This window comes from Mytilus californianus, unplaced genomic scaffold, assembly GCF_021869535.1.
Source record: "Mytilus californianus isolate M0D057914Y unplaced genomic scaffold, xbMytCali1.0.p SCAF_13, whole genome shotgun sequence".
NCBI lineage: Eukaryota > Metazoa > Mollusca > Bivalvia > Mytilida > Mytilidae > Mytilus > Mytilus californianus.
Window position 1 is genome coordinate 9,113,308 of NW_026262615.1, and position 16,238 is coordinate 9,129,545.

At 33.5% G+C, this 16,238-nt stretch overlaps 1 protein-coding gene across 2 annotated transcripts in view; it reads left to right on the forward strand.

Moving 5' to 3' along the window:
* Window positions 1-7,295, forward strand: part of LOC127723120 (uncharacterized) — a 33,859-nt gene extending 26,564 nt beyond the window's left edge. For both annotated transcript variants that reach the window (XM_052229614.1, XM_052229613.1), the window contains exons 2-3: window positions 751-1,086; window positions 4,678-7,295. In XM_052229614.1, the coding sequence (XP_052085574.1) occupies window positions 756-1,086; window positions 4,678-6,656 (2,310 nt within the window). In that variant the 5' untranslated portion in view covers window positions 751-755 and the 3' untranslated portion in view covers window positions 6,657-7,295. The remainder of the gene's footprint in view (window positions 1-750; window positions 1,087-4,677) is intronic.
* Window positions 7,296-16,238: the final 8,943 nt, after the last annotated feature.

Here is a 16,238-nt window from a genome sequence, read left to right on the forward strand (position 1 = left end):
AATCATATAAAAAAAAAGTTAAAGAGCATTAAAAAACTGCAAACTCCGAAGAGTTGTACCAAATTTGGCTAAAGCAATCTATACCTAGGGGTAGAAAAACCCATGTGTTTCGAAAATTTCAACATCATATAACAGTAATTTTACAGAAAAATGAATACATAAATGATATTTGTGTCAGCACAAAAATACTGATTACAAGACTAGTGATACCCTCATCAGTGGCATCAATCAAGTGGTTGTAAAAAATCATCAAATCAAATCCGAACGTTGTTTTTGTCGTTTTTTTTGCATGTAGAGGTCCTTTGTAGCTATTTATACTTTATGGACTTTGTTGTACGGATGTCTCATTGGCAAATATTATACATATACTTAATTATTTGAAGAAAAAAATCCCCTTTATAACCTAACACAGTTACTGAAAAGGTAAGCTGGAACTTACCAGTAAAACAGTACCTCAAATTGAGACACACACAAACATATTAAAAACTAAACTTTGGAAATCTAACTTGTGGTAAAACAATGTCAACTGACGCCGTGAAACGTTACTTCACATTTATGGTACAACGTATTTCTTAACGTAACTAGAGAAGCATGTAACTAAAATGAAAAACCAAATTTTACACCTGGATTCTAATATATTACCTGATAATAGGTATATAATTCTAAATATTGAACATTAATATAACTCTGAATCTATTGCACACAACTGTATGATCCATTTGAATCTATGTAATCGTATCTTTCTTACAGGCATCATGAACGGTAACTCTAGAAACCATGACAGTTCTGATGATGAAAATCTATTTAGCATACAAAAAACTACGTACTGGGAAATATACGGTGTAAAACGTTTTCCGTACCGGGGAAAGCGTAAGTTTACACCATTACTTTATCAATCTTTAGATGGAGTAATGGTGATCTCAAATGACGTTTTTGGATTAACAATCAGTCAGTTTGAACGAGTGTATAAAGCTTGTTTGGAAAGAAGGAAAACAAAAGAACAGTGGATACTGAACCTTAGATATCCTGACAAATCTTCAAGAGAATATCTGGAACATTTAGAGAACTGTAAAGACAATAAGGAAGGTAATACATTTGTAATAATATTTGTAAAACTCAAGAGAATGAAAGGTGTAAAATTGGTATTGATGCAATGAGAGTCCAGAAACAGTCTTACAAGGGGAAAAAATACCCAGATATATCGAAAACCATTAATCAAAAACAAATGGCAACACCATGTCCAGAAAAGGAAAAGACAAACAGACAACACCATGTCAAAAAAGGGAAAAGACAAAAAATGGTAACACCGTGTCTAAACAGGGAAAAGACAAAAAGGCAACACCATGTCAACAAAGGGAAAAGACAAACAGGCAACCCATGTCAACAAAGGGAAAAGACAAACAGACAACACCATGTCAAAAAAGGGAAAAGACAAAAAAGGTAACACCATGTCAACAAAGGGAAAAGACAAACAGACAACACCATGTCAAAAAAGGGAAAAAACAAACAGGCAACACCATGTCAACAAAGGGAAAAGACAAACAGGCAACACCATGTCAACAAAGGGAAAAGACAAACAGACAACACCATGTCAAAAAAGGGAAAAGACAAAAAAGGTAACACCATGTCAACAAAGGGAAAAGACAAACAGACAACACCATGTCAAAAAAGGGAAAACAGGCAACACCATGTCCAAAAAGGGAAAAGACAAACAGACAACACCATGTCAAAAAAGGGAAAAGACAAACAGACAACACCATGTCAAAAAAGGGAAAACAGGCAACCCCTATCAAAGAGGGAAAACAAACATACAACACCATGACTAAGAAAAGGAAAAGACAAACAGGCAACACCATGTCAAAAAAGGAAAAGGATAAACAGACAACACCATGTCCAAACAGGGAAAGGATAAACCGACAACACCATGTCCAAACAGGGAAAGGATAAACAGACAACACCATGTCAACAAAGGGAAAAGATAAACAGACAGCACCATGTCCAAACAGGGAAAGGATAAACAGGCAACACCATGTCAACAAAGGGAAAAGACAAACAGACAACACCATGACTAAGAAAGGGAAATAAGAAACAGACAACACCATGTCAAAAAAGGGAAAAAACAAACAGGTAACACCATGTCTAGAAAGGAAAAAGACAAACAGACAGCACCATGTCTAAAAAGGGAAAAGATAAACAGACAGCACCATGTCTAAAAAGGGAAAAGATAAACAGACAGCACCATGTCTAAAAAGGGAAAAGATAAACAGACAGCACCATGTCTAAAAAGGGAAAAGATAAACAGACAGCACCATGTCTAAAAAGGGAAAAGATAAACAGACAGCACCATGTCAACAAAGGGAAAAGATAAACAGACAGCACCATGTCAACAAAGGGAAAAGATAAACAGACAGCACCATGTCAACAAAGGGAAAAGATAAACAGACAGCACCATGTCAACAAAGGGAAAAGACAAACAGACAACACCATGACTAAGAAAGGGAAATAAGAAACAGACAACACCATGTCTAAAAAGGGAAAAGATAAACAGACAGCACCATGTCAACAAAGGGAAAAGATAAACAGACAGCACCATGTCTAAAAAGGGAAAAGATAAACAGACAGCACCATGTCAACAAAGGGAAAAGATAAACAGACAGCACCATGTCTAAAAAGGGAAAAGATAAACAGACAGCACCATGTCTAAAAAGGGAAAAGATAAACAGACAGCACCATGTCTAAAAAGGGAAAAGATAAACAGACAGCACCATGTCAACAAAGAAAAAAGATAAACAGACAGCACCATGTCTAAAAAGGGAAAAGATAAACAGACAGCACCATGTCTAAAAAGGGAAAAGATAAACAGACAGCACCATGTCTAAAAAGGGAAAAGATAAACAGACAGCACCATGTCAACAAAGGGAAAAGATAAACAGACAGCACCATGTCTAAAAAGGGAAAAGATAAACAGACAACACCATGTCTAAAAAGGGAAAAGATAAACAGACAGCACCATGTCTAAAAAGGGAAAAGATAAACAGACAACACCATGACTAAGAAAAGGAAAAGACAAACAGGCAACACCATGTCTAAAAAGGGAAAAGATAAACAGACAGCACCATGACTAAGAAAGGGAAATAAGAAACAGACAACACCATGACTAAGAAAGGGAAATAAGAAACAGACAACACCATGTCAAAAAAGGGAAAAGACAAACAGGCAACACCATGTCAAAAAAGGAAAAAGACAAACAGACAAAACCATGACTAAGAAAAGGAAAAGACAAACAGACAACACCATGACTAAGAAAAGGAAAAGACAAACAGGCAACACCATGTCAAAAAAGGAAAAAGACAAACAGACAAAACCATGACTAAGAAAAGGAAAAGACAAACAGACAACACCATGACTAAGAAAAGGAAATAAGAAACAGACAACACCATGTCAAAAAAGGGAAAAGACAAACAGGCAACACCATGTCAAAAAAGGAAAAAAGACAAACAGACAAAACCATGACTAAGAAAAGGAAAAGACAAACAGACAACACCATGACTAAGAAAAGGAAAAGACAAACAGGCAACACCATGTCAAAAAAGGAAAAAGACAAACAGACAAAACCATGACTAAGAAAAGGAAAAGACAAACAGACAACACCATGACTAAGAAAAGGAAATAAGAAACAGACAACACCATGTCAAAAAAGGGAAAAGACAAACAGGCAACACCATGTCAAAAAAGGAAAAAGACAAACAGACAAAACCATGACTAAGAAAAGGAAAAGACAAACAGACAACACCATGACTAAGAAAAGGAAAAGACAAACAGGCAACACCATGTCAAAAAAGGAAAAAGACAAACAGACAAAACCATGGATAAGAAAAGGAAAAGACAAACAGACAACACCATGACTAAGAAAAGGAAAAGACAAACAGACAACACCATGACTAAGAAAGGGGAATGAGAATTGGCAACACCATGTTCAAAAACAGAAAAAACAAACAGGTAGCACCATGTCTAGAAAGGAAAAAGACAAACAGACAGCACCATGTCTAAAAAGGGAAAAGATAAACAGACAACACCATGTCCAAAAAGGGAAAAGACAAACAGACAACACTAAGTCGCTTTTGAATATTTACAATCGTAGACCAGTAGACGGGAAAAAATGATTTGACAAAATGAATATAAATCATGTTTGTGAAGTAAAATCAATAGTTCGTGTTGTAATGTCTTTCTTGAACACGACGGACTTGATATCAATGCCAATAAATCAACTAAAGGTTGAGATACATTCCATGAAAAGGTAGAATATTTGTTAATAGTACAATACTTTATTGTGACAAAAATATTGATATATATAAGATAAAAAAAATATATAGGTCGATTTGCAACATCTAGGTGATATGTAAATTCACTCGAACACTGAGGTTACGGTTTAATCTTTATAAGTCATATCGCGAAGACGAAACAGCCAATATGATTAAGATTGTTCCATTGATTTTAAATTGTCATACATGGCTTCACATATACAACGCTAGACGTCCATTGCGTCAACATAATACTCAACAATGACGTTATGATCAGAACGATCGCTTGAAATACATCTAGGAGAGATAATGTACTATGTTTGAACGTCATTTAATGGTTTCATGATACATAAGAAAATACGTATATTTCTTATAGGTAACTTTTTGGGGATTGACTCGAGGGAAAAATACTTATACGAACACCTAGTACAAACAGTTGGTAGTGAAATAGACATACGAACGAGACAACGACTATTTATAATACAAGATAGGATCATCAATTCATCAGGTTTGACTGATCGTACACAAATATTTAGTGGCAGTTTGGCAGAAGGTCTTGATTTACCTGGCAGTGACATGGATGTAATGTTCGTTATCAATAACCTAGAAGTAATACATAATCTAAAGAACATCAAAAAACCAATACATCGTGCTGAATTGTGGGTTGTGGAGACAGATATTGATCATCCTGGATTTGCTAGACTCAGAGCGGTATCAGGACGTAATGGGGTATCCCCCCGTGAAGCATGTATGCGTTGTCCACCAGGTACATGTACCGGTACACAATTTTATCTTTCAGTAAAAACCCTTCTTGATGAAGGTAAGCAAGATTTTTCCCATATGAAGCCATATGTACACGGTCCATGTATAACAGACCGTTGTCAAACGATTGATATTGCATACTGCATACGGAGTAAATATCTTCCTCACAACGCAACTCCATGGGCATCCCGTCATCGACGGCAATGGCCTTCTAAATTTGTTATTGACAGGATCATAAAATACGGATGCTTGTTAGTACCTATAGGACCTAAGACATTATCAGATAGTGACTACTTATGGAGAATATCTTTCTCTGTGGCAGAAAAAATACTTGTACATTCGTTTAATTCTACTCAACTCTTATGTTACGGTCTACTTAAATTAACATTAAAGTGTATCGTTAACACAAATAATGATGTCAAAGAGCTTTTGTGTTCCTACTTCCTGAAGACGGCTTTATTCTGGGTCTCAGAGGAGACGGATATTGACACATTTCAATTATCTAAATTGTTCATTTGTTTTTCTCTCTGTCTTGATAAATTAATGTCATGGGTGAATACATGTTACTGTCCGAACTATTTTATACCGGAACACAACATGTTCATAGGAAAGATCAATCAGATAAACAATAAAATACTTTTATGTGTACTTGAGAGTATAAAGTTTGGAGGGATTGATTGGTTGATAAACAGTTTATTCTTGCCTGACAATGGAAATCCCCGTTTTTCAAGTACATATAGAGAATATTCATCCATAATGTTAGACTTCCTATTTTTCAGGATTAAAACATCGTATCGCATTTCAAGTTGGAAAAAAAGGATTAAATGTACTGAAACTTTACTAAAGTCTGAATCATCCACATTTCTTATTGGTGTATGCACGCATCATTATGCCGGAATCAGTAAACATGTAGCACAACTACTTCCACATCCAAACACAATAGGTACCACATACAACATGTACAACATACGCAAATGCTATCATAGAGCTTTACAAAACGGCATCAAGACTGATGCTGTATCGGGTTGGTTGTTATACGCATCATTTTATTATGCAACTGGACAGTTTAAAGTTACTCTAAGACTAACGGATTTTGTTTTGTCAAGATGTTCATCTGATATGGTGTTTCAATGCGATGAACCAAGATGTAGACATAGAATCATGTACAGACAAAATATACACTCTTCAATGACATTAAATGACAGGATGAGAATGGCTATACTTAGAAGTGTCAGGTACTGTATGTACTCATCATTAATACCAGAAGAACTTCAGATGGAGGTTGAAAAATACGAAATAGGCATACCGCCTGTTGTTATGTCACACTGCCTTAGATTTCTATGTTATCATCACCTTGGTGATATTGTCAACAGACAACTAGCTTTACGTGATTTATATTTAACAGTTAAAGATTCATATTTAATTCAAGCCCATGAATTATCTGATTCAATAACAATACTTGGAGTATGCTATGAGATATCGGGTGCTAAAGACAAAGCCTATCAGTGCTATGAGGAAGCTTTGCAAGTTGATGGTATAATATCTAGTACCGCACAAATAAGAAAATCAAAATTGGATGGCAGCTATTGTTGAATTTAATCGTTTTACTATATCGGGAATCACACTTTCTTATTAATTATCACACTCTTATGATACCGAAAACAAACTGTAGACATAAGTTTATGTATGCCTAATAGACAATTATAAATATGTTATTACAGTGAATGAATAATTGATTCATTGACATACTTGGAGTATAATATAATAAATGAGTCGATAAGGACACGGATTATAAGTGTTACGAGAAGGTTTTCCATTTAGTCCAACAACAAAAGTAGGACCACTTAAACTTCCTGGCATTTAATATACACTTTTTATTGCAGTTTTGAAGGCTTATGGAATTTGATTTACCCCTAATAAAGAGATACCGTGTTAACTTGTGTGAGTTATCTAGTTTATTCACTATAACTGAAATATGGCTGGAAAGGCACGGTTGATAATTTATATAATAAAACTAATTCTTTTTAAAAAAGGATTGCTTCTTCCTTTACACAGTGTACAGTGTTTTTTTCATAAACATGCTAATGGAGATCTACTTAATACCAGATAATCCAACACAACATTTATATAATTGTATGTTAATGCTGAAGTAAATTATTTAAACGCAGTAATGTTAAGGCAGTCCTCTATAATTTGAAACGATTCTATCGTAATCTCATTGTGATGTCATTGTCGTCGATTTCATTTTATGTCGTCACACTTATTCTTATACGGAACGTCAAAGCTTGACAAGGCAGCAAAAAAAACAAGTACGAGTCAGCTGTTCACGAGATTTTGACACCATTCTGTGATGTTCTGTAATTTTTTTTTGGAAAACAGGAGAGGGTTGTCGAATTCCTACTTGACCAACTTGACCATGTATATTTGATATTCTGCCTGGTGATCATTAAGTGTTTGTTTTTTTTTTTATTTAAATTAGATTAATTTGGATTCGGTCATAAATAAAGGCAACAGTAGTATACCGCTGTTCAATAGTCATAAATCGATTAAGCGAAAACAAATCCGGGTCACAAACCAAAACCGATGGAAACACGTCAACTATAAGAGGAAAACAACGGAACAACAGAAACACCGAACTGCAACAAAAACAAACGCCACCATACATAGACACTGACTTTATGATAACAACTGCCATATTCCTGACTTGGTACAAAACATTTTTGAAAAAATGGGGGTTTGAACCTGGTTTTATGGCTAGCTAAACCTCTCGCTTATATGGCAATGTTAAAGAAATACCGCTAAAATGACAACACTACGTAACAGGAATACAGTACAAACAAACACAAGGACAATCAGCACAGAGAAATACATAAATAAATAGTATAATAGTACATCACAACCTGCAGACCACAGAATAACAACAGACACCTCTCATGAATTTACGACAGTACACCAGGACACCACAACAGATTTAAAAACTGTGCGACACATGAATGTATCAACGCCACAAAAGAGACGTATTTTTTGTGACGTTTATATAATTACAAGTAAATTTCTAAAAATAGAATAGATTTGTTTTATTATAGACGTACAAGAATATAAAAATGGGATTGAGTTTGTAATGGTGTTATTTTATGTATTTTTTAGCCATGACAAGCATATTAAAATGGAATTGTGTTTGTAATGGTGTTATTATTTGTATTTTCTAACCATATAAATAAGAAGATGTGGTATGGGTGCCAATGCGACAACTCTCCATCCATGTCGGTTTTCCTTCTAAATCAAAACTTTGTATAAACAAAAAAATCCTGTGCATATAGTTGCTTTAAACTTAAAATCATATAAATGAAACAGTTAATTTATTATTTCAACTTTTACATACATATAGAAAATTAAAAAGAAAATAACTATAAGGCAAGTTCATGTAAGACCAAACAGTAAACACACTTGAAAAATAAAAAACATAAAACAAAAACACTGTAGACGAGCCACGAGTAACTCGACTATGGAGTTGTCTCATTGGCACTCATACCACATCTTCTTATATCTATATACTGACAAATAAGACATATGTGAAATGTACCAAAACTACAGAATTCAAACCACAAACGATAAGACATTACACAATATCCAACAATCTTACAAAAGAAACATTATAACTAAATACATGAATGTTGGATGTATAACTACCGAAACAGGTCGTATAGCAATACGAATTCAAACTCGGCAAAACAGTCATATTCGGGAATAGGTCACGTTTTGGTACTTAGAAGACCAGACGACGTAGATGGTTAACCACAATCTAAGACGTGGTAAAAATGTCGTTAGTTAGTTAAGACACAGACACATCGTATAAATCAACCAATTCGTGGTGGTGTCCATAATATTTACGGAGTGTCAATTTTAATCTTTCCTCCTCATAACTCTGTTGGAGCAGTTTCTGCATAAGGTGAACATGCACGAGCATAACGTATCAATTGAGATTTATAAACACCATACGATGGGGCGGAAGGTATGTTACTGCTGAGAAATGGGAAATTGATAATTAGGAAGTTGCAATCATCCCGTTTGTCATAAATTTTAGTGTGAAGTCGTCCCTCTGTGTCAATATTGAGAAAAAGATCAAGTTTTGAAACAGTCCTTTTAGTATCAGTAGTATACTTAATTTCAAGTTCACAAGGATATATGAGATGCAAGTACTGACTGAATATGGGATATTCAGTGATAGGACATCATCAATATATCTGAAAGTAAAATTAAAGAATTTCGCAAGGTGCTTTTTCTTTTTGTCTTTTAGAAAGTTCTCAATGAATTCTGCTTCATACGAGTACAAAATTAAATCGGCCAGTAGGGTGCACAATTAGTACCCATTGGAATACCGACTGTCTGTTGAAATAATAATCCTCCAAATTCAACAAATATATTGCCGATAAAAAATTCCAGCATTTTGATAATATCATCTTCAGTATATTTTTTGATATAATCGTATGGTTATGTACAACATAAAAATTAGTATTACCCAAAACAAGAAATTTATATCTACGGTTCCTATTTTTATAGAAAAAGATCAGTTTAATGAGATGGTGAAGTCGATCTTTCAATTGAACATGGGGAATAGTAGTGTAAGGCGTAGAAAAATCAAAAGTCTTAATGTTGCTGCAAAATTACAGAGATTTTGATCTAAGATTTAGCAGTAGATCTTTAGAATTTTTAAAAATCCACATCTGATTGACACCACTGGTTTAATATATCTTTCACTGAATTGATGAAGGCCATCTTTTATTGTAGAAGGAAAAGTAGTCAGCACTTTTATAAGATGTTCAGTCGAACATTTTGATGATCCAGCTATGTATCGTTCTTAAAAAGGTGTTTTGTGAAGCCTTGGTATCCAATATAATGACGATAGATTTTCGTCGTTTTCTTTGATGCTAATATCAAAAGAAAAAAGGACAGATTTGTGATTTTCTAAAATTTCATCCTTTGTAATTGATGTTTACGAACATGTAGGATTACCAGTTTTGCTATCTATTATTATTGTGAGACATTCCAAGAAAAAGTTTTTACATATGAAGACAATTTTTTTGGAGGCTTTATCTGCTGGAACAACGACATATTTGTCATGAAACGAGGATAAAGAAACCACAACCTCCGGGTTCTTGAAAGGGCTCATAGTACATCGTAATTTCTGAATGCGCTTCTGAATGCATGCTGAAATAGCTTTGATCCATTCAGACAAAGTTTCCAGTACTGGTTCAACTGGCTCGCGTTTTACCCATGTTCTGGCATAGTCATCAACTGTATCTATCAGTAACCTGAAGTTCTTTTTTCCAGTTGATGGGCTGGGGAATTCTATATTTTGATCCCTTGGCTAACAACTCTCTTAGTTAATAACTACGACGCCAAAGTTGCCAGTATTAACATGACCGGATGGACTATAATTGTATTTTGATGATGCACATGAGCAATCTGGAGGTTTGGATTTCACATCTTTGAGGTTAAAGGCCTCTAAAATCCTCTTGTGGTTGAGAATCTTAGATGCAATAGGCTCTCTATAAGTGTATGAAATTACAGGTGTAGCTTTATTTTTAAAGTAATCAGGTATATAGTTTTTTGTACAGATTTCTGGTGGAAATATAATAATTTTGATAGCATCTAAACCTTCATTGGGAATTCTACTTTAAAAAATATGTTTTTTGTCATCTTTGGAAGTAGTACACAAATGTAGATACAGGTTTGAATAGTCTATGGTTAGCAATGTCCATGATTATTGCAACTAATCTACACAAAACAGAAGTAGAATCAATAGCGGAAGTATTTTGGGCCTCTACTGGAAAAGGCTTAATTTCCACTAAAATGTCACATTTTTGTCACTATTAATATTCTAGATATGGTTATGTTTAGCTGGTGTTTGAATTGATTTTTATCAAAAGCATCATTCGTCCTTCGAAATTTGAGTAAAGCTCTATATTGGGGCGTACCGGTCTAAAAAGGGCATTTTGGGCATTTTTTGATACTTGTCAAAAAGATCAACAAAAAACATGATATCTTTTAAAGTACTATTACTTTTTTAAAGGTTTTAAATATTTCTATAAAGGTTTACATGTGTGCTATAATATTTATGATTTTTGAGCTGGGGTCTCTGTTCTATTATATGTCATTATGTTATTGTTCTATTATAAATTTGAAAATACTTTGAACGACAAACGACAAATTTATTTTACTCGAGTAGTGGTATTTACCATATGTGGATTCTTAAGGGTTCTGAAGAACTTCTGGACAATTATAAATCTCGGTCTATTTCTGAAATTAATTCTAACATAACTTTTGATTTTTTAACCCTGTATACCAACATTCCCCATGTGAAATTATAAAATTGTTTTGAATAGACATTGAATGACAAACTTTTTTCTTATGTGACGTTTACATTTTCTGACGTCAGACACGCGAAGCAATGAATGTGGGTCTTAATTTGATAGATGCTTTTGTGCTTTTTTTGTAAATAATTGTTTGTTTTGATATTGTAACACAGTGATGACTGCTGTACCCATATTTTGACTATTTTATTTATAATGTCTGTTTTGTTCACGCATCGTTGTAAATATAACGAAATTTGATAAGACTGTCGTACAAGTGAGAGGTTTAGCGCTATAAAACCAGGTTCAATCCACCATTTTCTACATTTGAAAATGCCTGTACCAAGTCAGGAATATGACAGTTGTTGTCCATTCGTTTGATGTGTTTTGTCATTTGATTTTGCCATGTGATTAGGGACTTTCCGATTGAATTTTCCTCGGAGTTCAGTATTTTTGTGATTTTACTTTTTACACCGTTACAATGGAAACGCAATAAAAAGTGTAATTTTCACGTATTTTTCACAATAATCCATGTATTTAATCATGAAAACTTATTTATTTTTTCACACTGGCTTATGATATTTGGCATGAAGGTGTATTACAGTAAGACAGTGTATCTCATGAATATTAAAACCGTCAAATGACCTTGGCCTTTAACCTCAAGGTCAAAATACTTGATTTTTTTTTCATTTTCTTGTCTGGAGCACACCTTCTCTCCCTTCACAACGTCTTTTAATATTTGATACACAAATGCAGCACCTAAATACGATGTGTCACGTACCACAGATGATGAACTTGATCTTTGACCTTCAAGTTAAAAAAAGTCAAGGTCAAAATTTTTAATTTTATATGTCACCCTAAAACCAAACATATTCTTACTTGACATGTCAATATGAAAATTAAGAGATGTGGACTGACTGCTTAATATGAGACAACTTACCAGAGTTAAATGAAGTGGTAGTAATCAATTTAAAGCCACAGAACGGGCAACATATTTGCAGTACAGCTAAAGGTTTGTCTCTGGGGGTCATGACCCGCCCCTTCATATAGTAATGTTGTTATTTCGATTTATCTAATACATGGCTAAGAACCCAATCCCTAGCCCATATTTAATCTTAATTGCCTTTCTAGTTTATCATGGGGAACATTCCCGTCCCCCTACATTCCATTGATGGTAAAATTGCTTGAAATATGTTCATATCCCTACCTCTAAATCATATATATATATATTATCATTCAACATGAGAACACCTTTGAGTACACCATATGTTTTTGCTTCGGTTCATAGCCTTTATTACACTGTTCAGATCCCAATTCCTAAACCATATACTTTAATAAATATATCATGACTAGTCCAATTAAGTGTACCATACATTTTGTCCTTCATGCCCTACAATCTCGTTTAATAAATTGTTAAATATATTGAAAACTGTGCATATTTCCACGCATAAACCATATAACTGTATATTCTTACTTGCAATAACATTTTTTTCATTAGAGTGACTTCTACAGGGGAGACATTCGTTTTCAATCACTAAAACAGTTCTATCTAGATGTATTTAAAATTAAAGAAAATTTGGTTGAATTCTGACTTTTTTATTTAGAAAAATTTTAAATACTGCGAATTCAGTAGTAAATTTGTGTATTACTATTAATGCGTATTTATGGAGGCCTTCCAGATTGTGAGATTAATTTAAGCAAAACCAAATTATACTGTAAGATAATATTATACAAAACATGAAAATGCAACTAAGGGCATGTGTTAGTCTGGGCCATAAAGGGCTTACCACATGGTGTGAACTTTTCAAGTTTGTTGCAGGTCGTGGGGCGACCTCTTGGTGTGCATTTTTGTTTTGTTAATATCTGAGATGAAATGTTGTCTCCTTAACATATACCCCATATCTGTTCTTGTCCCCCTAAGCATCACATTGTGACCGGGAATATATAAATGTTGTTCGTTCGTCTATCCGTCCGAGCATCGGTCCGGATTGTAAACATTCTAGCATAATTAATCGGTATCTAATTTGGATAAAATTGCAGTAGCTTTCTACAGACAACAGGTCAAGGCTGAAAATGAGCCCTGTTAAAAATTCAGTACTCGGAGGACATTGAAAATCTGTTGTCTTATTCATATTGCAATAATTTTTGAATTTACAGAAATATATGTTGAAGGTCTCCATCAGAAAGTTTCGAGACACATTGTACATGTAAAAATCATGTTGTTAGATTTCCAATATAAAGTAAGAAAACCATGAAGATTTGATAAATAAAGGCTAAAGTTTAAAAGGCCACAGAAAGTTGTAAAATTTCCCCCCAATTGAAAGAGTACTTATTATAATACCACATCTTCTTTTCTGTATATTGTATGCATTTTTTTAGCAAGGAGAAACAAAACTTGAAAAAGACCTCGTTATAAAACTTAAAAAACTTCCTGATATCAGTAAAATGTTTACACCAAAAGAATGGTTATCATCAAATAAGATCAGAAGCTTATTTGGAAACTTTACTGTAAAGAAAACAAATGAATTGGTGGACAATTAAGTTAAAGCGAAAACAATTGATAAAGCAGATATATAGTACATTATTTAGACTTCAATGAAGTACTACTGTCAAACATGGAATATATTGAACTCAAGATCAGTTGGTGACATTATAACGAAAAATTATTGCTTCTTCTTCTGTCTAATGTGTGTTTATATAACAGAAATATTTGTGAATGTATCATGACATGCATCTGTTGCATCATAATTTGGTAGTAAAATGATTTTCTTCAGAGTTTGGTCCTTTGATCCAGCATGAACTGGAAATTCAAGTCTGGCATTTGAATTCTAAGTTTGACTACATTTTGAGAGTCTAAGAAACATGTCTAGTTGTTTTTATAAACACCACCTTTTATGCTATGGAACAGATATCCCAACTATAAAAATACAGTCTCTGAAATTATTTTCAAAGTACAATTTAGGAACAAAGGGCCAGTGCGAGTTATTCTCATCAACATGATCAATTGGCGTCAGTCGTCCGTTGTCGTCGTCCGTTAACTTTTACAAAAATCTTCTGCTCTGAAACGTTTGGGCTAAATTTAATCAAACTTGGCCAAAATAACCATTAGGTTATCGAGTTTTAAAAATTGTGTGCAATGACACCCTCCCCCCTTTCATACCAACATGTCCGACACGGCTAAAAATAGAACTTAGGGGGTAAAATGCAAGTTTTGTCTTTTATCGTGAAAATTCCTATAGATAATGAAAATCTGACAGGGGCAGAAGTATTCAAAATGTTGAGATCTCCCTATCGTCTATATACGTCAAAACTGTCAGACGAGATTGTGTTGGAGTTTTTCCCTTAAATAACAGAGTTTGTGCCTTTTATTTTTCAATAAAAAAATCTAAAAGGTTCCGCAAAACCCGTGTCTCGCCTGTGATTGTTGCTGTTAGTGTAAAAGTGTAATGTTTACATAAAAAGTGAGTCCATGTATCAGTAAAATGCGAATTAAACAAAAAATTATTATTTTTTAGATGCAATTCCTTGGTCTTGAAGATTAGCGTCAGTTCAAGTTTCATAACAATCCATGAAGGTTAACCAATTTATCTTGTCAAAAAAAATTAAATCCCAGACTGTCTGTAAAAGTAATTGATGTGAAACAAATTTTAACCCCAGATTGTTAACTGTAAAAAAAACTATGTCCATTTATCAGTAAATTATGTAAAATGAAAATAAATGTTTAAAAAATTTTGCTCTGGATACGGTTTTTTTTTTTTTTTTTTTCATTTACAAGCTTCTGTCCAAATATCATAAAATCCCATGAAGGTTTTACAAAGTTATTGATGATTGTAAACTTTAACCTCAGACTAAATCTGAATGTTAACTGTAAAAAAACTAAGTTCATTTTTCAGTAAAATACGGAAAAATGATAGTAAATATTTTCAAACTTTTGTTCTGGATACTGTTTTTGGTCATAAACACGCTTTTGTCCAAATTTCAAAAGAATCCACGAAGGTTTAACAAAGTTATTGATGTCAAATAGAAACTTGTAACTAAATGTTGACGCCACCGCCACCGCCAACGACGGAATCTAGGATGGTTATGTCTCGCTATTGCGACATAAATAGTGCAAGATTGTCAAAAACTATTCAGGTCCGATTTCGATTAAATTTGTGAAATACTTATGAAATTAAGCGTAATTTTTGTTTCGGTAAGCCAGATATTTTATTTTTATGCAGACATTAATATTTGTCTTTAAACAGTGATTTCCTTAAAAATATAAATCATTAAATATATTTTATAGTTATTGCAAGAAAGAGCAGACATTTCTGCATTTGATGGAATACAATTAATTCAATTTGGACAAGAAATAAGTAGATTGTTGTAATTCAAAATGCGTTTTATTTGAAATTAATAAAAAATTCTCTAATGGTGAATCATGTTTTTATTTCTGACTGTAGAGACTTTAACAAACAATTGGACCCCTGCTGATGACAGGTCTGATATAATAAATTTATATATTAATAAAAAATTGAAATATAAATATATTGATATATCTATAGATAACAACTTTTACATTTGATTATATTTCAGTCATGTATATTTAGATGGCCATCCCAAGTTTTTACTCATTCTGCTGGAATGCTAAAATAGTGTCTGGTCCTATCAGGCAATATGGGATGTGTGGATGAATTAGTGTTTATAGTAACAGAAGATACGTGCATGACATGTATTTGGTATCGTTGTAAAACCTATTTCAGCACAGTACTTTTGGAACCACCTGTTCTAAGTTACTTCGAGGCAGATGAGAAATGAAAAGCTTTAATAAAACAGTATTTTT